This window comes from Grampus griseus (assembly GCF_964374135.1).
Source record: "Grampus griseus genome assembly, chromosome: 18".
NCBI classification, from domain to species: domain Eukaryota; kingdom Metazoa; phylum Chordata; class Mammalia; order Artiodactyla; family Delphinidae; genus Grampus; species Grampus griseus.
Window position 1 is genome coordinate 62,078,827 of NC_139012.1, and position 20,182 is coordinate 62,099,008.

A 20,182-nucleotide genomic window follows, 5' to 3' on the forward strand; every position below is an offset into this window, starting at 1 on the left:
TTATTTTATCCTATCTTATTTTCTTAATGTTTTTGAAAATGTTGACACCTAATTTTTTGGCTCAATCTTGAAATCGTAATATGTTTTCAGATTTAAGGGCTATATATATATCTAGTCAATAAAGATACTATTTAGATTTTACAGTGAGTGATTTTTAACTTGGCATTCTTGTTAAGTTTGTAATTTTTTCATGTAGATCATACGTCTGTGACCCAGAATGCACAGGAAAACAAATCAAGTTCATTGCCCTCTACATCACGTGAAGACTCCTTTCCAGAAGACTATACCTCTCTGTATGTATATAAATTAAATTTATTTATGTCATTAATGCTTTTGCTCCCAAAAAAGGATTTACTGTTGCTAATCATTTGACGTAAGAGTAGATAAAATATATAAAAAAGGATGCTTTCCCATCAAAAGTTTTAAAAGTTGTGTATTTTATGTACATCAGACTTGTCAAGAGCTGGGAAATCAGTTGGCATTCTGTGAAGCCATGTTCTGCCTTGTAGTTCAAGGTGTCTAATGACAAAACAGTTCTCAAGCCAGATAAAAACAGAGAAGCCCCTATAGTGACTGATAGAAGTAGTCACTATCATCAGTTTACCCCTACCCAGAGACTGGCAGAAAGATGCAGACAATACCAGATAACCCTGCTTTACCTACGTATCCGTTGTTTACTTACAGCATTTTTGTGTTTTTGCAGGGTCAGTAACTAGATCTACAGCACTGTGCATAGGATTGGTTTTCTTTATTTTTGTTTTTTTCCAGTAAAGTATCTTCATACATGTAAGAAAGTTGATCTTCCTCCCCACAAAATTGGATTGAAATTAGGTTACTTAACTCCTGAGATTTGTAGTAGGTTGGTTTTCTTTCATTTGTTTTATGAAATGAAGCTTAGATAAGAAAAGAATCATTTCTTTTTTTTTTTAAATTAATTTTTAGGAAAAGAATCACTTCTGAGGTTCATATCAGTATTTCATTTCCATGTTTTTCTAACTTTTCTTTATAAATATAAAAAGATTTTTTCCTTTGTTAATTGCCTGATAACTTGAGCCTTACACCTCTTGATTTTTATTAAATTAGTCACCAGAAGAGTACTTGTAAGCCAGCTTAGCTAACTTTCTTGAAACCCTAAATTCCAAATTACAGATTTTACCAGCATGTTTACTCCTACATTTTAGTCGTAAGTAGTTCTAATTGTCTATTGTTCCAGTAATGACTAACTTAGAGCTGTACTTATTAAGTGTCACATGAGGAAATTACATAAAAATACATTGTAAACTGTAAATTACTGTACAAATTTTAGTTTTTATTTAAGAACTAATGATAGCTTATATACAATTTTCTCTCTTGCATATACCCTAAGTTAATCCCTTCATATTCAGAGAAGAACTTTTTGAATCTTCAAATTGTATTTCATATTCCCCTTCCCCCAAAATAGGGGAAATCAAATGATGACATTTGTAGAAAAGAATGCCACAGAACCCAGTTTGGAACATAATTTAGTTGGTTACATCAAGCTGAAAAGGGAAATGAAACATTCAGTTTACTGGTTGTACAACACTGTAGCTATATAAATTACTTGAGAGTAAATTAGCCTATATCAAAACAAAGAACAAAGCTGTGAGAGCCTAAGAGAATTTATTACAGTGAATACTGAGTGAAACCAAACAAAGGGATCTATATCTTAGGTAGACAAGTAAATAGTACTGCTTATAGTTCAGAATACATTATAATGAAAAAGTGGTAGAAAGGAACTTGGCACTTAATAATAGGGGAAAAGCAATTCCAGGCACAGGCTTCAAAAAACAAGGAAATATTGGATACCTAAATAAATAAATAAATAAAAACAGAAATGTATTATAGTAGACTAGGCTAAAGAAGATAGAAGTTAAATGGAAGAACAAAACAAAAAGTACATTATAGAATATATTTCTTACTATGGGATGTACCCCCAGCATGTTTCAAAAATACTAAAACAGACTGAAGTTATTTAAGGGAAAACATAACCTTACCTCATTTTTTCTGCTTTTTTTCCCCCCTCATTTTTAATGTATTAGGTGCTACTGCATTGTAGTCCATGGGTGGTGATGGATTTGCATTGATCTTTGAGCTGCATTCTCATCAACTATTTTTTGCTACCTTTTTGAGAAATCTTAAAGATTGAAAACATAAAAAGGGAGATGGCAGAAACCCATACTCACACCATCCAGAATTAACAGCTATTAACCTTTCATTGTATTTGCTTCCAGTCTCTTTTTTAAAAAGAAAACAAAACACTATAATCTCTTTGAGCCATACCTAACTTCTCACCATGACAAAGTTCCGTTGCCCTCTCTGCTTCTCTAGGAGCAGTCACTATCATCAGTTATTTTTCTAGTTCATTTTTTAATATTTATATAGCCATAAATAATATATAGTGCTATTATAGTTTTTAAATTTTACATAAATATTCATATATGTACCTTCTTACTTGTTTTACTCAGCATTAGTTTTTTGAAAGTTTTTTTTTTAATTTAATTTATTTATTTTAATTTTTTTGTCTGCGTTGGGTCTTCATTGCTGTGGGCGGGCTTTCTCTAGTTGCGGCGCAAGTGGGGGCTATTCTTCGTTGCGGTGCGTGGGCTTCTGATTGCGGTGGCTTCTCTTGTTGCAGAGCACAGGCTCTAGGCATGCAGGCTTCAGTAGTTGCAGCACATGGGCTCAGTAGTTGTGACTCGCAGGCTCTAGAGCACAGGCTCAGTAGTTGTGGCGCACGGGCTTAGTTGCTCCGCGGCATGTGGGATTTTCCCAGGCCAGGGCTCGAACCTGTGTCCCCTGTACTGGCAGGCAGATTCCTAACCACTGTGCCACCAGGGAAGTCCCTACTCAGCATTAGTTTTGAGATCTAATCATGTTGCTTCTGTGTTATAGATCTATTTCATCTCCTTGTTTGGATTTCCATCATGTGAGAATACATTTTATTAATTCCATTCCTTTAAGGATGGATAATTAGATTGTTCCAAATATTTACTGTTACAAATAGTAGTGCAGTGATCAGTTTTATCCCAGCCTTTCTTTTAAGAAAGTGTTCATTGTGAAAGTCAATTAAGGAAATTAAAGGTATAGTCTGGGATCTTTAAGATTACCCCAAATCAGGACTTCCCTGGTGGTGCAGTGGTTAGGAATCCGCCTGCCAATGCAGGGTACCCAGGTTCGAGCCCTGATCCGGGAAGTTCCCACATGCTGCGGAACAACTAAGCCCGTGCGCCATAGCTACTGAGCCTGAGAAGTCCTCACACCTCAACGAAGAGTAGCCCCCACTCGTTGCGGTGAGAGAAAGACCGCGCAGCGATGAAGAGCCAATGCAGCCATAAATAAATAAATTTATTTTTAAAAAAAAAAGATTACCCAAAATGTAGAAGAAAAGGGCAAATGAGTGAGAAAAAGAAGAGAATGATGAATAATGTTCTCAAAAAAGAAACTATTAGCAGAAAACCAACAATTTTAGTGAACACTGTAAAGTATTTTCAGAATCATCCATATGTTATAATGCTCTTTACAAAATGTTAAGAATTTCAAGCTAAGGCGACAGAGTTAGGACCAATGTGCTGCTGCTTACAAAGGCAGTGCAGGAAATCACAATGTCTAAACTAGGATTCAGAATTATTCCAGCAGCTAGAAAATGAAAATACATATATTTTCCATTAAAAAATTTGGTACTTAAATAAATATGAAATGCAGATGTTCTCAATATATTAAAAAATAATGTAAACTTGCCTAACAGAATCATTGCTTTTGGAAAAATCTGCCCTGTTTTTTCTGAACTAGAACAAACAAATGAACAAAAACACAAGAAGCTAGAATAAGTGAAGCAGAAGCAATAGTCAAAGAAGGTAACTTCTGAGTATAAGGAAATATCAAGTCTGGAGGCAAAAGGTTTTACCAAATACCACAGAAATGAAAATTACTAATAGATAAGTATTGATTTTTAAAAAGTTTTAATATCAGTCTTAAAGTATAAATATCTTACAAGTATCAAAACAAACAAAAAAAGCCAACAAAACAGCAAAAATCAGGCTAGCACCTTTGCAAAAGCTCAGAAAACATCTATATACATAACCTTCTGGGAAATTTTCTCAAAAATCCTCTTGCTGACCAAAAGAGGAGTCAGAATGTATAAGATATAGTATTTAAGAAATGGCAGTGGCATAGAAACCATCTAAATATAGAGTTAACTATAATAAAGATGAGTCCTTAAACTAGAGACAATGGAGGCCCTGCATGGTATGCAAAGTTTTATGTTTATAGTGTATTTCTAGAGAGGGTTCATAGCTTTCATCGGATTGTCAAAGGGTTTATGGCCCTAAAAAGTTTAAAATATCACTATTGTGGATATGGAGCTTCTAAATAAAATTTTAGCAATTCTAATCCAGAGAAATATTAATGAGATGACTTAGAATTTACACTAGTCAAGCAAGAATGATTTAGTATTAGGAAATATATTATTTTACAGAAGTAAACCACAGGAAAAAAAGCTTATCTTAAGATGCCAAAAGACTTTTAAAAGTAATATGAACCATTAGAAATAGAACTTTTTTTTTAATTTTTGAATTTTATTAATTTTTTTATACATTATGTTCTTATTATTTATCTGTTTTATACATATTAGTGTATATATGTCAATCCCAATCTCCCAATTCATCCCACCCCCACAGCTTCCCCCCTTGGTGTCCATACGTTTGTTCTCTACATCTGTGTGTCTATTTCTGCCCTGCAAACCGGTTCATCTGTACCATTTTGAAGAATTTTTTCTTAATGTGGGAGAGAATATGTTTCTTAAACCAGCATCCCTGTCCTATATACTGGTGAAACTTAGAGACATTTCCTTTAAATAAAGATTAAGACAGAAGTGCCTGCTATCATAATTGTTATTCAGTATTTTTATGGAAATTCTAGCCAGTATAATAGAATGTAAAAGAAAATATGATTATTGAAATGTACAAAGTAAAATTATTTGTAGATAGTCTTATCCTTCTAGAAAATCTAAGATGCAAGTGTAAAATTATTAAGCTAAAACGAGGGTTTAGTGACATAGTCACATAAAATAAAAATATGAAACTCTATACCTTTAGAAAATATGAAATTAAGTCCCCATTCACAACACCAGAAAGTAAAATAAATGAGACTAATTACAAGAAGTATATACCTGAGGAAAATTAATTCTAAAGATTTTAATGAATGGATAAACTTACTATGTGCCTGGATGGGAAAACTGCATATTGTAAAAATGGTAATTCTTCCCAAATTAATTTATAGATTTAATTTCATATGAAATCCAAGCATTTGGATTTTTTTTAACTTGGCGAGCCATTTAAAATTTAATAAATTTTATCTCAAAAGATAAAAAAATCAGAAAACACCTAGAACATGTTTAAAAGGCAAAATAGTGAGGAAGGACTTGCCCTGAGAAATATCAAAATGTTCCATCATAGTATGGAAAACAATGTTATATTGGTATAAGAATTAACAGTTCGATCAAAAGGCAGAATAAGTCTAGAAAATAAGAGGACATTTTTATGTATTTCTAAGAACTTGAGATATGATTAAGCTAGTAAGTCAAAAGTCAGAAGGTGAAAGAAGGAGGTATTCAGTAAAAGACTCTGGAACAATTGGGTATCATTTGGAGAATTTAAGTTAGATCTTCGTGTTACGTCAAAATAAATTCCAGATGAAACTGGACTCTCAAACCATAGAAAAATTAATTATAAAATTAGAACCCTAAAAAACAGAAAAATAATAAATATTAGATATCTTTCTATAACATTATGTGTCATGGCATTATTCATAATATTGTTTATACTTTATTATAAATACTTAGTTCACTGCCTAGAATGTAAGCTCCTTGAGATCACAGAGCTCTCATCTTTTTTTCCGTAGCACCTGGCACATAGCAGGCACTCAAGAAATCGTTGATGGAAGAATGAATGAATGAATGAATGAATGAACGAACGAATGAACAAGCCCCCAATAGGAAAATGGACAAAGCATATGAATAGACAGTTAGCCAAAAGGAAAAAAAAAAAAAATCAATAAACATGAAATTATGTTCAAACTCCTTATTATTTAGAGAAAAAAATTAAGGTAATAAAATATTTTACACCTATCCAATTGATGAAAAATTTAAAAATAATATTCAGGTAGATGAGCATTCATCCGTGCTATGAGAGTATAAATTGGTCCAGCCTTTTTGGAAGGCAGTTTGGCATCTTTTATTGATTAAAATATGTGTACCTCCTAGTACCATGATCGTAGTCTGTAAATGCCATTTCTCATTAAATGGAACCGTAGTCCCTTAGAGAAATGGCTGATTCCAGACCTGAGATATCTTGTGACAGAAAGCAAAAAAGCTATCAAAAAAACAAACAAAAAAAACTGTATGCCAACACATATATATGGAATTAAAAAAAAAAAGATTCTGATGAACCTAGGGGCAGGACAGGAATAAAGACACAGCCATAGAGAATGGACCTGAAGACAGGGGGAGGGAGAAGGGTAAGCTGGGACGAAGTGAGAGAGCGGCATGGACATACATACACTACAAAATGTAAAATAGATAGCTAGTGGGAAGCAGCTGCATAGCACAGGGAGATCAGCTGCTGCTTTGTGACCACCTAGAGGGGTGGGATAGGGAGGTTGGGAGGGAGACGCAAGAGGGAGGGGATATGGGGATATATGTATATGTATAGCTGATTCACTTTGTTATACAGCAGAAACTAACACACCATTGTAAAGCAAAAAAAAATCTGTCACTTTGGTAGTTGCTAGGATACAACTCATCATTCTGAATATTAGTAATTAAAGAAAAGAATCAAGCATTTATCCGCCTGCTTATACTAACTGTATTTTAGGATAACCCAAGAATTGATGAATTTCTTTATGAAAGCACTCTAGCCGGAAAATGCAGTAGGAATGATAGAATTAGAAGATTGTTATTTTTACAACTACTACCCCCACCCCACCACACCCCAAAGAAACAGTGGCCTTAGCCCAGTGGTCTCAAATGAATTGTGGTCAGAACAGGTGTTTTGTTTTAAACTTCTAACTTATTGAGGAGTGATGCTCTTGTAAAATGCATAAAATGTTGCAGCAATGTTAAATTGCTGTAAAAGTTTCTAAACTTTTGCACTTTGAATTTTTGTACTTACCATGAATTGTTAAAAAACCACTGGGAACTGGCACCACCACACCTGAACGTAGCACTGGTCTAGACAACGATCATGAGTGAATGCCAAAACTGTTAACTGAAAGTGAGGAGCTTTAAAATGGATGGAAACACCCAAACCCACTTATAAATCTAAGCATCGCTAAATGTGAACAATCAGACATTGTTTGTCTCCTTATGTGATGCAATAGGAAATTCATAGCACCACATGTGAATTATCTCCCCTGACCCCCCACCAAAATTGAACCTGAATCAAATCAGGCTTCTAGAACTGACTACTGCTTTGCCAGGAATGGAAGGGGTGAGTTAAATGACAACACCACATGGAAGGCATCAGCCAGATTCCAGAATGTGGGAACTACTATAGGACAAGTGACACAATTTATTTAACTTTAACCAATAAGTGTCATTAATGAAGAGGGAGGGAGCACTACATAAGGTTAGAGACATAAAAGACACCTGAATCAAATACAGAGTGTAGGGGTTGTTTGATTCTGATTCAAACAGATTTTAAGACAATCGGGGAAATGTGAAGATGAGCCATTGAGATTATGTATTTTTAAAAAGACTTATTTGTTAGAAATACATACTGAATTATTTCAGATAAGTGTTTGCTTTAAAATACTCCAGTGTTTCAGGGTGGGGCAAGAGGGGTGGAGAATAGATTAAATAAAATAGGCAAAATATTGATAATTATTAAAACCTGGTAATAAGTGTCAAACATAAAGCCAGACATTAGCTGTAGTGGTGAAAACAGGTTTTATTCACTAACTCCTGACAGTAGGAATACGAGCTGAGCTCCATCGCGATTTGTGCTGAGGTGACTGGCGTTTTAAAGGGCAATGCGGGAGTAAGGAAGGGAGTACAAGCTGGGGCTCAAGTGAAAACTTACTGAAGGTTAATCACTGTGAATGCCCATGAGGCCAGCTGTGTGTTCTGGCTGGCAGTCATCAAGTTAGGATTCTGTCCTCCCACAGAGACTGGAGGACAGAGACCCTGTCCGTCCTGATGATTACCTTTCAAAAGAATGGCTTTCAGGTTTTTGAGAAAAATATTCCTGAGTTATAGAAACATATACATCTCAGAGAGACCCAGAAAAGATTCATAATTTTAAGACCTTCTTAGTAAATGTTCTAAGAAAGGTCAGGGGCTTGTCTTTAGGTGTTGGCTAGAAGAAACAGCCTTGAGCTTTCTCAAGGAGGCATTTTGTTGAGAGGCTGGGGTTATCCTAGGGACATGCATGTCCTTATGCTGCTAGAAGCCTTGCTAGAGTTTGGTTATCACTCAGCGCAGAGGGTTGGACAGAGTCATTATGTGCTGGGAGTTCTGGAGTTCTTACAAGTACATGAGGTTCCAGTATATCAGTCTTTATGAGAAAAGAATACTCTTAAGTGTATGTTTGAAAGTTTTTTAATAAGAAGTTATTCTTAATGTATATTCCCCTTGACCAAGTAATTCCTCTTAAAGGAATGTATTTTAAGGTAGTAATCAGAAATTTGCAGGGCTTCCCTTGTGGCACAGTGGTTGAGAGTCCGCCTGCCGATGCAGGGGACACGGGTTCATGCCCCGGGCCGGGAAGATCCCACATGCCGCAGAGAGGCTGGGCCCGTGAGCCATGGCCGCTGAGCCTGCACGTCCGGAGCACAGGCTCCGCAGCAGGAGAGGCCACAACAGTGAGAGGCCCGCTTACTGCAAAAAAAAAAGAAAGAAAGAAATTTGGTCAAGGACTTAATGTATGAGGATATTCATCGAAGTAGTAACACAGAAAAATAGGAAACAAATATTTTCAACATGAAAAGATTTATAAATTATAGGACATCCTTTCACCTACTAGATTATCAGAAATCCGGAAGCATCAAGAGCCTCTGTGAAAGCAGGCGCTCACATAAATTGCTGGAGAGGCTGACCCCATGGAGAGCAATTAGGCAATCTTAACAAAATTACTAATCCATTTACCCTGTGACCTAGCATTCCGGTTTCTGGGATATCTTCATATGTATGAAATTATTATATATGAGGTTTTTTATTACATCATGATTTGTAATAGCAAAAGATTGAAAACAATAGAAGACTAGTTATATAAATTGTGGAATTTATGTAGAGGATTACTATACAGCTGAAAAAAGGATGGGGCACCTCATATCTGTGCATTCAGTATGGTACCAACTAGCTACATGTGGTTAGTTAAATTTGAATTACTTAAAATGAAATTTAAAATTCAGTTCTTTGGTCACAGTAGCCACATTTAAAGGTGTTCAGTAGCCGCATGTGGCTAGTGGCTATGCCACTGGACAGCACAGATATAGAACATTTCCATCAATGCAGAAAGTTCTGTTGGACAGTGCTGCTTTATATAGTGAGTATAAAAATTTTTCTAAAATACCTATATTACTTTTATAATAAATAACAGATACCTAGAGATAGATTGAAAATATTAGGTAACACAAAACAGGTTTTTTTGTGTGTGTGAAAGTTTAAAACCTGAGTTTGGAACACGTGGAATCTTCACAGAGTTTTTTTCTTAAAGTCAATAACCTCTCCATTTTCTCCTGTAGTTTACCATTTTCAGATGTGTATGAGACCAGGTGGGTTACATATTATGGGGAAAGTTCACTTGGTACAGTTGTTGAAGGTAAAAAGAAAAAACAGCATAAAGGATTCTTAATTAATTATTTTTTTACCTAGCCTTTACTGTTTTTTGCTTGAACCAAGTTTGTCTGAAGACATAACCTTCCTCAGGTCTTTATTGAACTCATGTCCTACATGAACTCTAAATTTGCTAGGTGCTATTGGTGTAGATGTAGCAAAAAGTTACCACTGTAATCACAGCTTTCTGGAATACTCTGAAATTAGACTGTGATATAATAAAGATACTTGCTTTGTCTGGGTCCCCAGCACACAGCTTCTAAAACCTTTGGAATCTCCTGAGTAGTAGGAATGTCTTTGGCATGCAAATGAGATGACTTGGTGAGGCGCTCCTAGTTAACTTAAGGATGGGGTTTGGACGCCAGAAAGACAACCTTGGTTAGAAGCCTAAAACTTTCAGCCCTACCTCCCAACCTCCAGGGCAGGGAGAAGGGCTGCAGGTGGAGATAATCACCAGTGGCCAATGATTTAATCATTCATGCTTAAGCAGTTAACCCTCCATAAAAAACTTTAAACAACAGGGCTCCTGGAGCTTCCTGGTTGATGGACAGTTTGAGTTGCTGGAAGGGTGGTGCATTTGGAGAGGGCATGGAAACTCCATGCCCCTTCTTACCTACCTTGCCCCATGCATCTCTTCCATTTGGCTGTTCCTGAGTGTATCTTTTATTATAAACTGGTAATAGTAATTAAAATGCTTTCCTGAGTTCTGAATCTTTCCAGCATATTATCCGAGAGAAAGGGGTTGTCAAGAGTGTGGGTGACCTGGAAACTGCATTTGGCATCTGGCATGGGGGCAGTCTTATGGGACTGAGCCCTTTAACTTGTGGAATCTGTTGCTGACTCTAGGTCGATAGTGTCAGAATTGAACTGAATTATTGGACACCCAGTTGAAGAAGTGGTGCTGGAAAAAACACCACATATTTGATGTCCAGAAAAAAAACAACCCTTCAGGTGTAACTTTATGTGGCTGCAGAACATAGTAAGATGTTGATTTCAGAGTCTGGCTTATTTTAGTGTTGTCTAAGAAGAAGCTAATAGGAGTTAAATACCACCTTAGTGTGCAGTGTTTTTTAAAAAATAGGGATTGTGCTATACATTTGAGATACTAATAAATAATTAATTTTAAACAGATCTACAGAAAATAAGGAAATTCCCCCTCTGGAAAATAAAGTTGCAGACTTTAGAGAAAAAGAATCATCTTCAAATTTATCTTACCAAAAGCATGACTGCTCTAGTGCCTGTCTGATGAAAATGCCACTTACCTTCAAGGGAGAAAACCCTCTGCAGCTACCAATCAAATGCCACTTCCAAAGACGACATGCAAAGACAAACTCTCATTCTTCAGCACTCCACGTGAGTTATAAAACCCCTTGTGGAAGGAGTCTACGAAACATGGAGGAAGTTTTTCGTTACCTGCTTGAGACAGAGTGTAACTTTCTATTTACAGATAACTTTTCTTTCAATACCTATGTTCAGTTGACTCGGAATTACCCAAGGCAAGAAGAAATTGTTTCTGATACGGATATTAGCAATGGAGTGGAATCAGTGCCCATTTCTTTCTGTAATGAAATTGACAATAGAAAGCTTCCACAGTTTAAGTACAGAAAGACTATGTGGCCACGAGCATATTATTTAAACAGCTTTTCCAACATGTTTACTGATTCTTGTGACTGTTCTGAGGGCTGCATAGACATGTGAGTAGAAAAACATGGCATTTCAAAAAAATCTTCTGAATGTAGGGGTACTTGTCAAGAAGTCCTGCTGTGTATCAGTTTGTCTGTCTATCTAAAACCAGTTCATCGAGAATCTAAAATAGAAAGATGCATCTCATTAGCAATAGGAAAGAAAAGTTATTTCAGTAATTTGGGAATTATTTCTTCCAAGGATAAGTATTCCCTTTAATCTAGTACCATACTCCTAATAGCAGCAATTACAGCTAATGCCATGGAACTGTGCCAAACACTGTGACAAGTGCTTTACATATATTTTCTTGTTTAGTTCTGACAAAACCCCATGGGGTAGGTAATATTATTTCCATGTTACAAATGAGGAAGTGGAGAAGCCAAGTGTAAGGTCAACAAATTTAAGAACCAGAATTTGAACCCGTGCTCTTAACCATTATGTTATATGTTGTATTTTACTTTTGCAAATCATTTCCTTGCTACTTTTTTTAGAAAGTTAATGGTGCCTCTCCTGATCATAAAATTGACATTCCATAAAAAAAAATGAAAACATGTTCTAATATATTAAGACTGTGAAAAACATTTTTTTTTCAGGATGTGTAATTTATTGGTATTTGTAGGTTTGCATATGTAGAGCGGACTTGCATTATATGTACATTTAATTTAATGCAAATTTAGCTGCCTTTACTAGGAAAAAGAAAAAGCATGAGAGAGATAAAGAGAAATAATTTAAATTATATACATAGTTCTCACCATCCTCTCAGAAGGAGTGTGAGATATCAATCTGCTGTTACCTCAGTTTGGCTCAGTTCCTTTAGATCTGTCATAGAGGAAACCTCTCACTGTGCCAAGTTTTATTCTGTTTAAATATAAGTTGTTGTTTTTTCAGCATTGCCTCTAAACGTAACCCATCTACATCTGGCCAAGCCCAATCTCTTTCAGTGATGGAGGAAAAAAACTAACTGTTGGACAGTGTTTACTATACTTTATGGTCAGTTTAGTGGGGTTTTTTAAAGAATAATTTTGACTGTTTGTGATTTTTGCCTTAGACTGTAGAAAGTAACCCCCATGTAACATGCACCACCAGCATATATATTTTCATCTATTGGTCAGAAATTACAAGAGAAGTCACAAAATAAGCAAAAGCTGAAGCCCACTGGGATCTGGAATTGGACATGAGCACTGGGGCCAGGGATTCTAATCCTGACAGGATGGGAATTAAACATGTCCCATGCATGGCAGAGAGTGGGCGCTGAGCTCTTTGGGGGGACAGAAACAGGGACCTGCACAATGCTGGGAAGCAGGCTAATAACTCACAGGGCCTGGAATTGTGTTAATAACAACTGGGTTTAGAGCTGTGAAACCCATAGGTCAGAGCCAGAGCAATGAGGAAAGCAGCCAGTGTAGAGGAGCACCCAGGAGTAAATTCCACGAAAAGTATGATTTCAAACAGTCAGAACACACGAAGACATTTAGGACCATGAAGGCAGCATAAGTCCCAACAACTGGCAGCATTCACACCTGAAGAATCAGAGGTAAATGTAGAATCTGACTGAAAAAGACTTTAAAATAGGTATGTTTAAAATGTCCAAAGAGATAAAATATTAGCATCCATGAAACAAGAAAAGGAGATTATTTTTTAAGTATACTGTATATGTAAAAGAACCATTTGGAAATATGGGAAATAAAATATATGGTCATTGAAATAAAAACTAAATAGATGGACTAAATGGTAAGCATTGGTAGAGCTGGAGAAAGAATTAGTGAATTGCAAGGCAAAACTAAAGAGATTCCCTCAGAATGCAAAGAGATAAAGATATGGGGAAAATAAATTTACAGGTTAAAAAATATGGAGGATAAATGAAAAATTCTAACATACATCTGAGAAGAAAAGAGCATTGTTCAGAGATAATGGCTGAGAATTTTCCAGAATTGAAGAAAGACAGGAGTCTTCAGAGTGAAAAAGCCCACTGTATACTAGAAATGGAAAATAAGATAACTATATCTAAATATATCATGATGCAACTTAAAAAGTATCTAGGGCAAAGAGTAAATCTCACACTATCAGATAGAAAAGAGGAAGAATAGATTGACAACACACTTTTCATCAGAAAGAAGACAAAAAGGAGGCATATTAGCTTAAAATGCTGACGGAAAATAAAGGTAAAACTAGAATTCTGTACCAACCCAGATGGTCATTTGTGGGGAGGGAGGAGGGTTCTTACACAATTACACAGCAGTTGAAGACATGCATAACTGCTTTCTAGCAATAGTACTTTTAAGTCTATCTAGAGCATTGTTTTTCAAGCTACAGGTTTAGTAGGATGTAAAATCACTTGTAACTAGCATTTTAAAAATTAAATCATATAGAAGGTACCCACGTGCATCACACATGATAAGGTACTTCATGCCACTGTTATTTCTGCTTGTATGCATACACATATAAATATGCATGCCTCTGTAGGATTGTGAAGAAAATATATTTCTTACTGTGAGTCATAGTCAAAAATATTTGAAAGCTACTACCCTAGAGATGCTTACACATGTGCATAAGAATAAGGATGTTGTAGCATTTTTGGTGTATTGAAAACTAGAAGCAACTTAATTGTATACCAAGCAACTTAATTGTAATCTAAATGCTGTGGAAAAGTTAAAAGGAAATAACTAGATTTGTATATAACACAGATGGGTCTCAAAAACATATTGAATGAAAAAAGTTGTAGGATAATAACTATAGTACTTTTTAAAAAAATACAATATATTGTTTGTAGATAAATATGTATGTAAAAAGTATAAAGGATGCCTCACCAAACCTCTTGAGAGTTTAGTTTTATCTGTAATGCTTTTTTTTTTTTTTTTAAGGAAGATCATATATACAGTATATATGTTTTAAATTACAGTTGGCCCTTGAACAATGCAGGGGTTAGAGCTGCTGACCCTCCATGCAATAGAAAATATAACATATAACATAGTTGGCCCTCCATATAAGGGGTTCCACATCTGTAGTTCCACATCCGAGCATTCAACCAACCGTGAATCGTGTAGTACTGTGGTATTTACTCTTGAAAAAAATCCATGTATAAGTTGACCCATGCAGTTCAAACTCATTGTTCAAGGGTCAACTAAAAGGACTAGACAAAATGATGACAGCTAATTCTATATGGTCAAAATATGAGTGTTTATTGTATTATTGTTTGTGTTTTTCTGTACTTTTTAAACTTTGCAAAGTCATACTAAAAAAAGCAACAGTAGATTTCTACATCTGTAAATAGAATCCAAATTAATGAATTTATTGCTTGTTTTTTTCTGTTGCAAACGGTAGTTACCACTCTGACATGTATTGTGTATAAACAGAGAAATGCAGAAGCAAATCATAGAGGAAAAGACCTTAAAGTCACTTACCATTCAACATACGAGACAGGATTCAGAGATTTTAACCAGCTTACCAGTGGTTACATACCTAGTTTATAGCCGAGATAACCAGGTTCTTTACTCCCTATCGATTTACAAGTCCCTGTCATGTTAGATAGTTATCTAAATAGTTAGAGGGAAATTTTTTTTTTTTTTTTTTTTGCAGTATGCGGGCCTCTCACTGTTGTGGCCTCTCCCATTGCGGAGCACAGGCTCCGGACGCGCAGGCTCAGCGGCCATGGCTCACGGGCCTAGCCGCTCTGTGACATGTGGGATCTTCCCGGACTGGGGCACGAACCCGTGTCCCCTGCATCGGCAGGCAGACTCTCAACCACTGCGCCACCAGGGAAGCCCGGGAAAATTTTTTTATGGTTGCATGTTTACTGCTTAGCAATGTTATGAAAAACAGATTGTAGTAGCCAGATACCCAGCATCAGTCTCCCCAATTTATTTTCATGTCACTGGAGGGAGAGATAATACAAGACATATGCAATATGCCCTTTTGAGTTTGACACATATAAGTTTATCCATTGTAAGAGAGCAGACATAGGAGAATTTTTACAAAGAAGGTTTTGCAGAATAGGAAATGAAAGGAATTCATTTTGAAAAGTTAGAGAAAACTCATAAAGTTAAGTATTTCATGAGCAAATAGAGGTACAGGGCAGTTTATAATTATTTATAAATTTTTGGTAGATGTTGTCTTTCAAAGAGGTCTTTTTTATTTAGGGAAGAAGTCTAACAGTCCATGAACCAAACAACTATTCTAAATATAATTACATCCTTTACACTTTTGTCAAGATAGTCTCTTAACTTGGTGCTTTTTTATTCTGACTTCTCCATCCGTTGCCTTTTAGAACAAAATGTGCATGTCTTCAACTGACAGCAAGGAATGCCAAGACTTGCCCCTTGTTAAGTAGTAAAATAACCACTGGATATAAATATAAAAGACTACAGAGACAGATACCTACTGGGTAAGATACCTTGAGGATCCGTTGCAGGGTGTTTATATCTTTGAAGAAGGGTACTTTATCATTGTGGCCTGTAGTCTTATAAATGTTGTTAAATCTTAATTTCTTATACCAAAAATCTAAATTAAGGAATTAAAAAAACAAACTTGTATATTGTTCTTGGAAATGGAAGTCAGAGAGCACACATGTAACATGCAGACTGTTTCTAACACTCATCTGCTTTGAGTCTGACTCTTTCCCTGCTAGGGTTAGCTTACTTTGGGTAGACGGTTCCCCATTAAGATGTATACTGTGCAAAGCTTGTCGGAGAATTGGGAATTTTCAACTTCTCATGGCTGTTATTAATAAAAATAAACAGAAAATTTTCTTCCTAGACTTTCCCTTCCTAGACATTTCCTTCGTAGACATTGCTAGACATTTTTAAAGAGCTAACCTTTACTATGTGCCAGGCATTGTCTCAAGCACTTTGTAGATACCAACTCATTTAATCTTCACAAAACAACCCCAAGAAGTAGGTAGTATCATATAATCCCCATTTTAAAAATGGAAAATTGAAGTACAGAGAGGTTAAATTCAAGGTCACGCAGCTAGTAAATGCTGGAGCTATGATGGAAACCAGACAGTCTAGCTCTAGGAGCCTTCACACTTAGTCTGTCTCTCTTGGTAATTATTAGTGACGTAGCAATATAAAATGCTTATGCTTTTAATTTAAGATGTCTGATTGATTTTTCTCTTGTATGTTTTATTGACAGCATTTATGAATGCAGCCTGTTGTGCAAATGTAATCGACGAATGTGTCAAAACCGAGTTGTCCAACATGGACCTCAAGTGAGGCTACAAGTATTCAAAACTGAGAAGAAGGGATGGGGAGTACGCTGCCTAGATGACATTGACAGAGGGACGTTTGTTTGCATCTATTCAGGTAAAGCAAAGGTTTACTTTCACATTACTCTATAGTAAGATCTACATTTCTGAATCTCCATTTTACTAGTCAGGGCCACTGAGATCTTATAGCAAGGACAAGAGCAACAATATATAGGAGGAGCATCAGAGGAAGACAAGTGACTGGGAAATTGAGCACTGAAGGGATGAAATGCCTTAGGAGGAGGTATCAGGTGTTCCAGAAAAGAAAGGCTAAGGGATAAAACTTGGGTTATTGTGTGAGGCACATTTTTTGGTCTCTGTGGCTGCAGATGCTTTGGGGTAAGGTAAGAAAGCTTCCTATTTAAATAGGAAATCTAAATGACTGATTTGCTAAGGTAAAGATTATTAATCAAAGACTGTCTTGTTCAGTGTCTTGAGCTATTAGAATTTAATAGGTTAACATTGTAATAAATACCTTCAGGTGATGATTCAGGCAAAGCAGTTCACTCCATTTCAGGGACTCAAGAGAGTTGCCCATGTTCTGAGTGAAAGTTTCCAACCAGTGTGTTACAGTTGTGCAATTACTGATTCTTTCAGGCCATATCCCACAGGCCAGACACGTTGGTCTCTAGTTGTCTCTTCCTTTTACCCCAGAGTGTTAGGCAAAAATCCTCACTTTCTGTGCGTACCATGAAATGAGAAAGGTTGGAGAAACACGACTCTCAACGCAATCTAAAGGAAATGTGCTAGGCAGCAGGGACTAGAGCAACCCTCCTCATCTGAAATTCCAGGTTCACTTCAGTGAGGGCAAGAATTATCAGAGTTCAGAATAGTCACACCTGGATCCCTACCACATACCACTTACAGACACACATACTACACAACTTACCTAGACAATTCATCTCTCGTATTTCTCAAAATAACTCTTTGATGCTGCCCGTAAAATGCCAAATCGTGTCCAGAAAGTATCATTCATTGGCTTTATCTGCATTGCTAGAAAATGCACCTAAGTTATCTCTCTGATCTAGTTGCTAATTTTGACTTGTTAACTATAATTTTGAGTTCCTTGAAAGAAAATGCGTAAGCTTCAGGTGAAGATTTTAATTACACTAGGGCTTAATATGAGAATAGGCACATATCACCACAGATTTAAATAGGTCACTTTATAAAAAGAGTAAAGGTTTTAAGTGATAAAGCATTTATAACTAGACACAAAAGCTGAAATTTTAAGACTAGAGTTCACCTCTCTAATTTTCTAGAATGCTTTCTGATCTGTATTTTTGTTTTATATTATTGTAGCTAAATCTCTTCTCTTTCATGTTATACCACAACAGACAAATACTTCTTTTAGATGTCCTATATTTTTTCATGTACTGGGAGATACGAAATCTCTTCTTGGTCTTTTATATATTATTTCTTACAATAGCTTTCTAGGATGAGTTAGTGTTTATCTTCATTCTAGAAATAAGGTATACCCTATAGGGTTCTTTAGTAACAGAGCAGAAGAGATGCCCTTTTGTTGCTAGTAATTGTGTTATTTTTTGTTGTGTTAAGCTCTTTTACTTTTTTCTTTTAGGAAGATTACTAAGCAGATCTAACACTGAGAATTCTGATGCTATTGATGAAAATGGAAAAGAAGAGAATATTATGAAAAATATGTTTTCAAAAAAGAGGAAAATAGAAGTTGCAGATTGTGAGGTTGAAGTTATCCCATTAGAATTAGAGACATATCCTAGAAGTGCTGTGACTGAGGAGTGTCCACCTAAGCTCCATAATAATCCCAAAGAGCCCATTATGTGAGTGAGATCTTATGAACCCAATCAAGATTGATCTATGCTGTATACTATTGATCAAGAGTAGTTCTTTCTCTTTCATCTTTCTTTCTTACTTTCCACTTCCACTCCTATATATCTCCTATATGTCAACTTGCTTCACAGTTGTAAGTTTAACACTGTGAGATATCTAGGGCACTTAGATTTAAAAATCTAGCCAACATACTTTATTTCCTCAGTTTCCATTTGTGGAGTTTTACCTTTAAAAACTTTGACTTTAATCAGGTTCTTTATGGATGTCGTAACTTTTGCAGTTCTTTTTATTTTCTATTACTGTTTTATTTGCAAAGCTTTTCTTAGGTTTTCTTCAGTTTTTTAATATACTTCAAAAATGATTGACTTTAAAATATGATTATACTTTTTTCTTCTAGTGAGGGGTAGGCATAGATGTTATAACTTAGATTAATTTCTAATGGATATTTATGTAACAGTGAAGCTATCTATATTTCAGGGCACAATAAAGAGCATTTTTAGTGATATACAGAATAACTTTTTTTTCCTTTTCAGAGAAATGAAATGTAACAATATTTCAAGAATTCAGTATCATTCAGTCATTAGAAGTCCTAAAACCAAGATGGCCAGTATTCAACACAATGGGGAAAAGATGGTAAAAACTGCAAAATGTAGATGGTGCCCTTCTGAGAACATTAACTATTACTTAGTTCAAAAATTGTGTTACTTAATAATGTGTAGGATTTCTTTTATTATTTTGTAACGTGGTGCTGTTAAAGTGTTAGGACTATGTTTTATTTACTTAGTATCTTCCATGGTGGTTGGCATGTTCCCAACTTAGATATATAAGGAGAATGTTGGTCATGATCTGACAGTGTATTCTACTGAGACCTATCCAGTCTAAGAATTTGTAGAAGAAGCTAAAGTGTTCAAGAGTTGATAGTATTACATAATAAGAAAAGAAGGATAGAGTAATTTAAGTTAAGGAGAGATGGTGTGAGATGTAGGAGAAAGAAGAGAAGCAGCCTAATGAAAGAATCATCAAGAAAGCAACATTTTACATGATAGCCTCTGAAGGTACACTTTTCAGTCTGTACTGAGAAGAATAGTCAGAGACCGTAACTTCGAAACAGAATGATACAGGAAGAAAAGAACAGGCAGACATAATGGTAGTTCACGGTAAGGCTTGTTGATGAAAAATAAAAACTCTGCCCTAGGTGGTGTGCAAATATTTGCCCTCTGCCTAGTAACATTCAGTAGGTACCTCCTCAGTACCACATGATTATGAAAAGATTGGGCCGGGGGATCACATAGGCTTGGGTTTGCCCTCCAGCACTGCAGCTTACTAGCTGCTTGACATCTCTCTGTCTACATTTCTTTATCTGTACAATGAGAATAATAGTATCTGTCTCAGAGTTAAGAGGATTAAATGAGATAAACATCAGAAACTTTGTGTAGCACAATGCTTGACACCCAACTAAGTGCTCCACAAATGTTGACCATTGAAGTACATAAATAATAATAATGGTCAACATGTATGGAGCACTTAGTTGAGTACCAAGCATTGTGCTCAGCATATACCCCTTTTTGAAAGTTATCATTACCATTTAAAGTGACTGCAGT

The 20,182-nt window shown here is 35.8% G+C and overlaps 1 protein-coding gene across 3 annotated transcripts in view; it reads left to right on the plus strand.

The window, feature by feature from the left end:
• The window catches only part of LOC309835803 (histone-lysine N-methyltransferase SETDB2-like), a 74,814-nt gene that overhangs the window by 10,178 nt on the left and 44,454 nt on the right, over positions 1 to 20,182 (plus strand). For all 3 annotated transcript variants that reach the window (XM_082675496.1, XM_082675497.1, XM_082675498.1), the window contains exons 4-9: positions 197 to 293; positions 10,981 to 11,544; positions 15,798 to 15,914; positions 16,664 to 16,833; positions 18,352 to 18,571; positions 19,115 to 19,214. In XM_082675496.1, the coding sequence (XP_082531622.1) occupies positions 197 to 293; positions 10,981 to 11,544; positions 15,798 to 15,914; positions 16,664 to 16,833; positions 18,352 to 18,571; positions 19,115 to 19,214 (1,268 nt within the window). The remainder of the gene's footprint in view (positions 1 to 196; positions 294 to 10,980; positions 11,545 to 15,797; positions 15,915 to 16,663; positions 16,834 to 18,351; positions 18,572 to 19,114; positions 19,215 to 20,182) is intronic.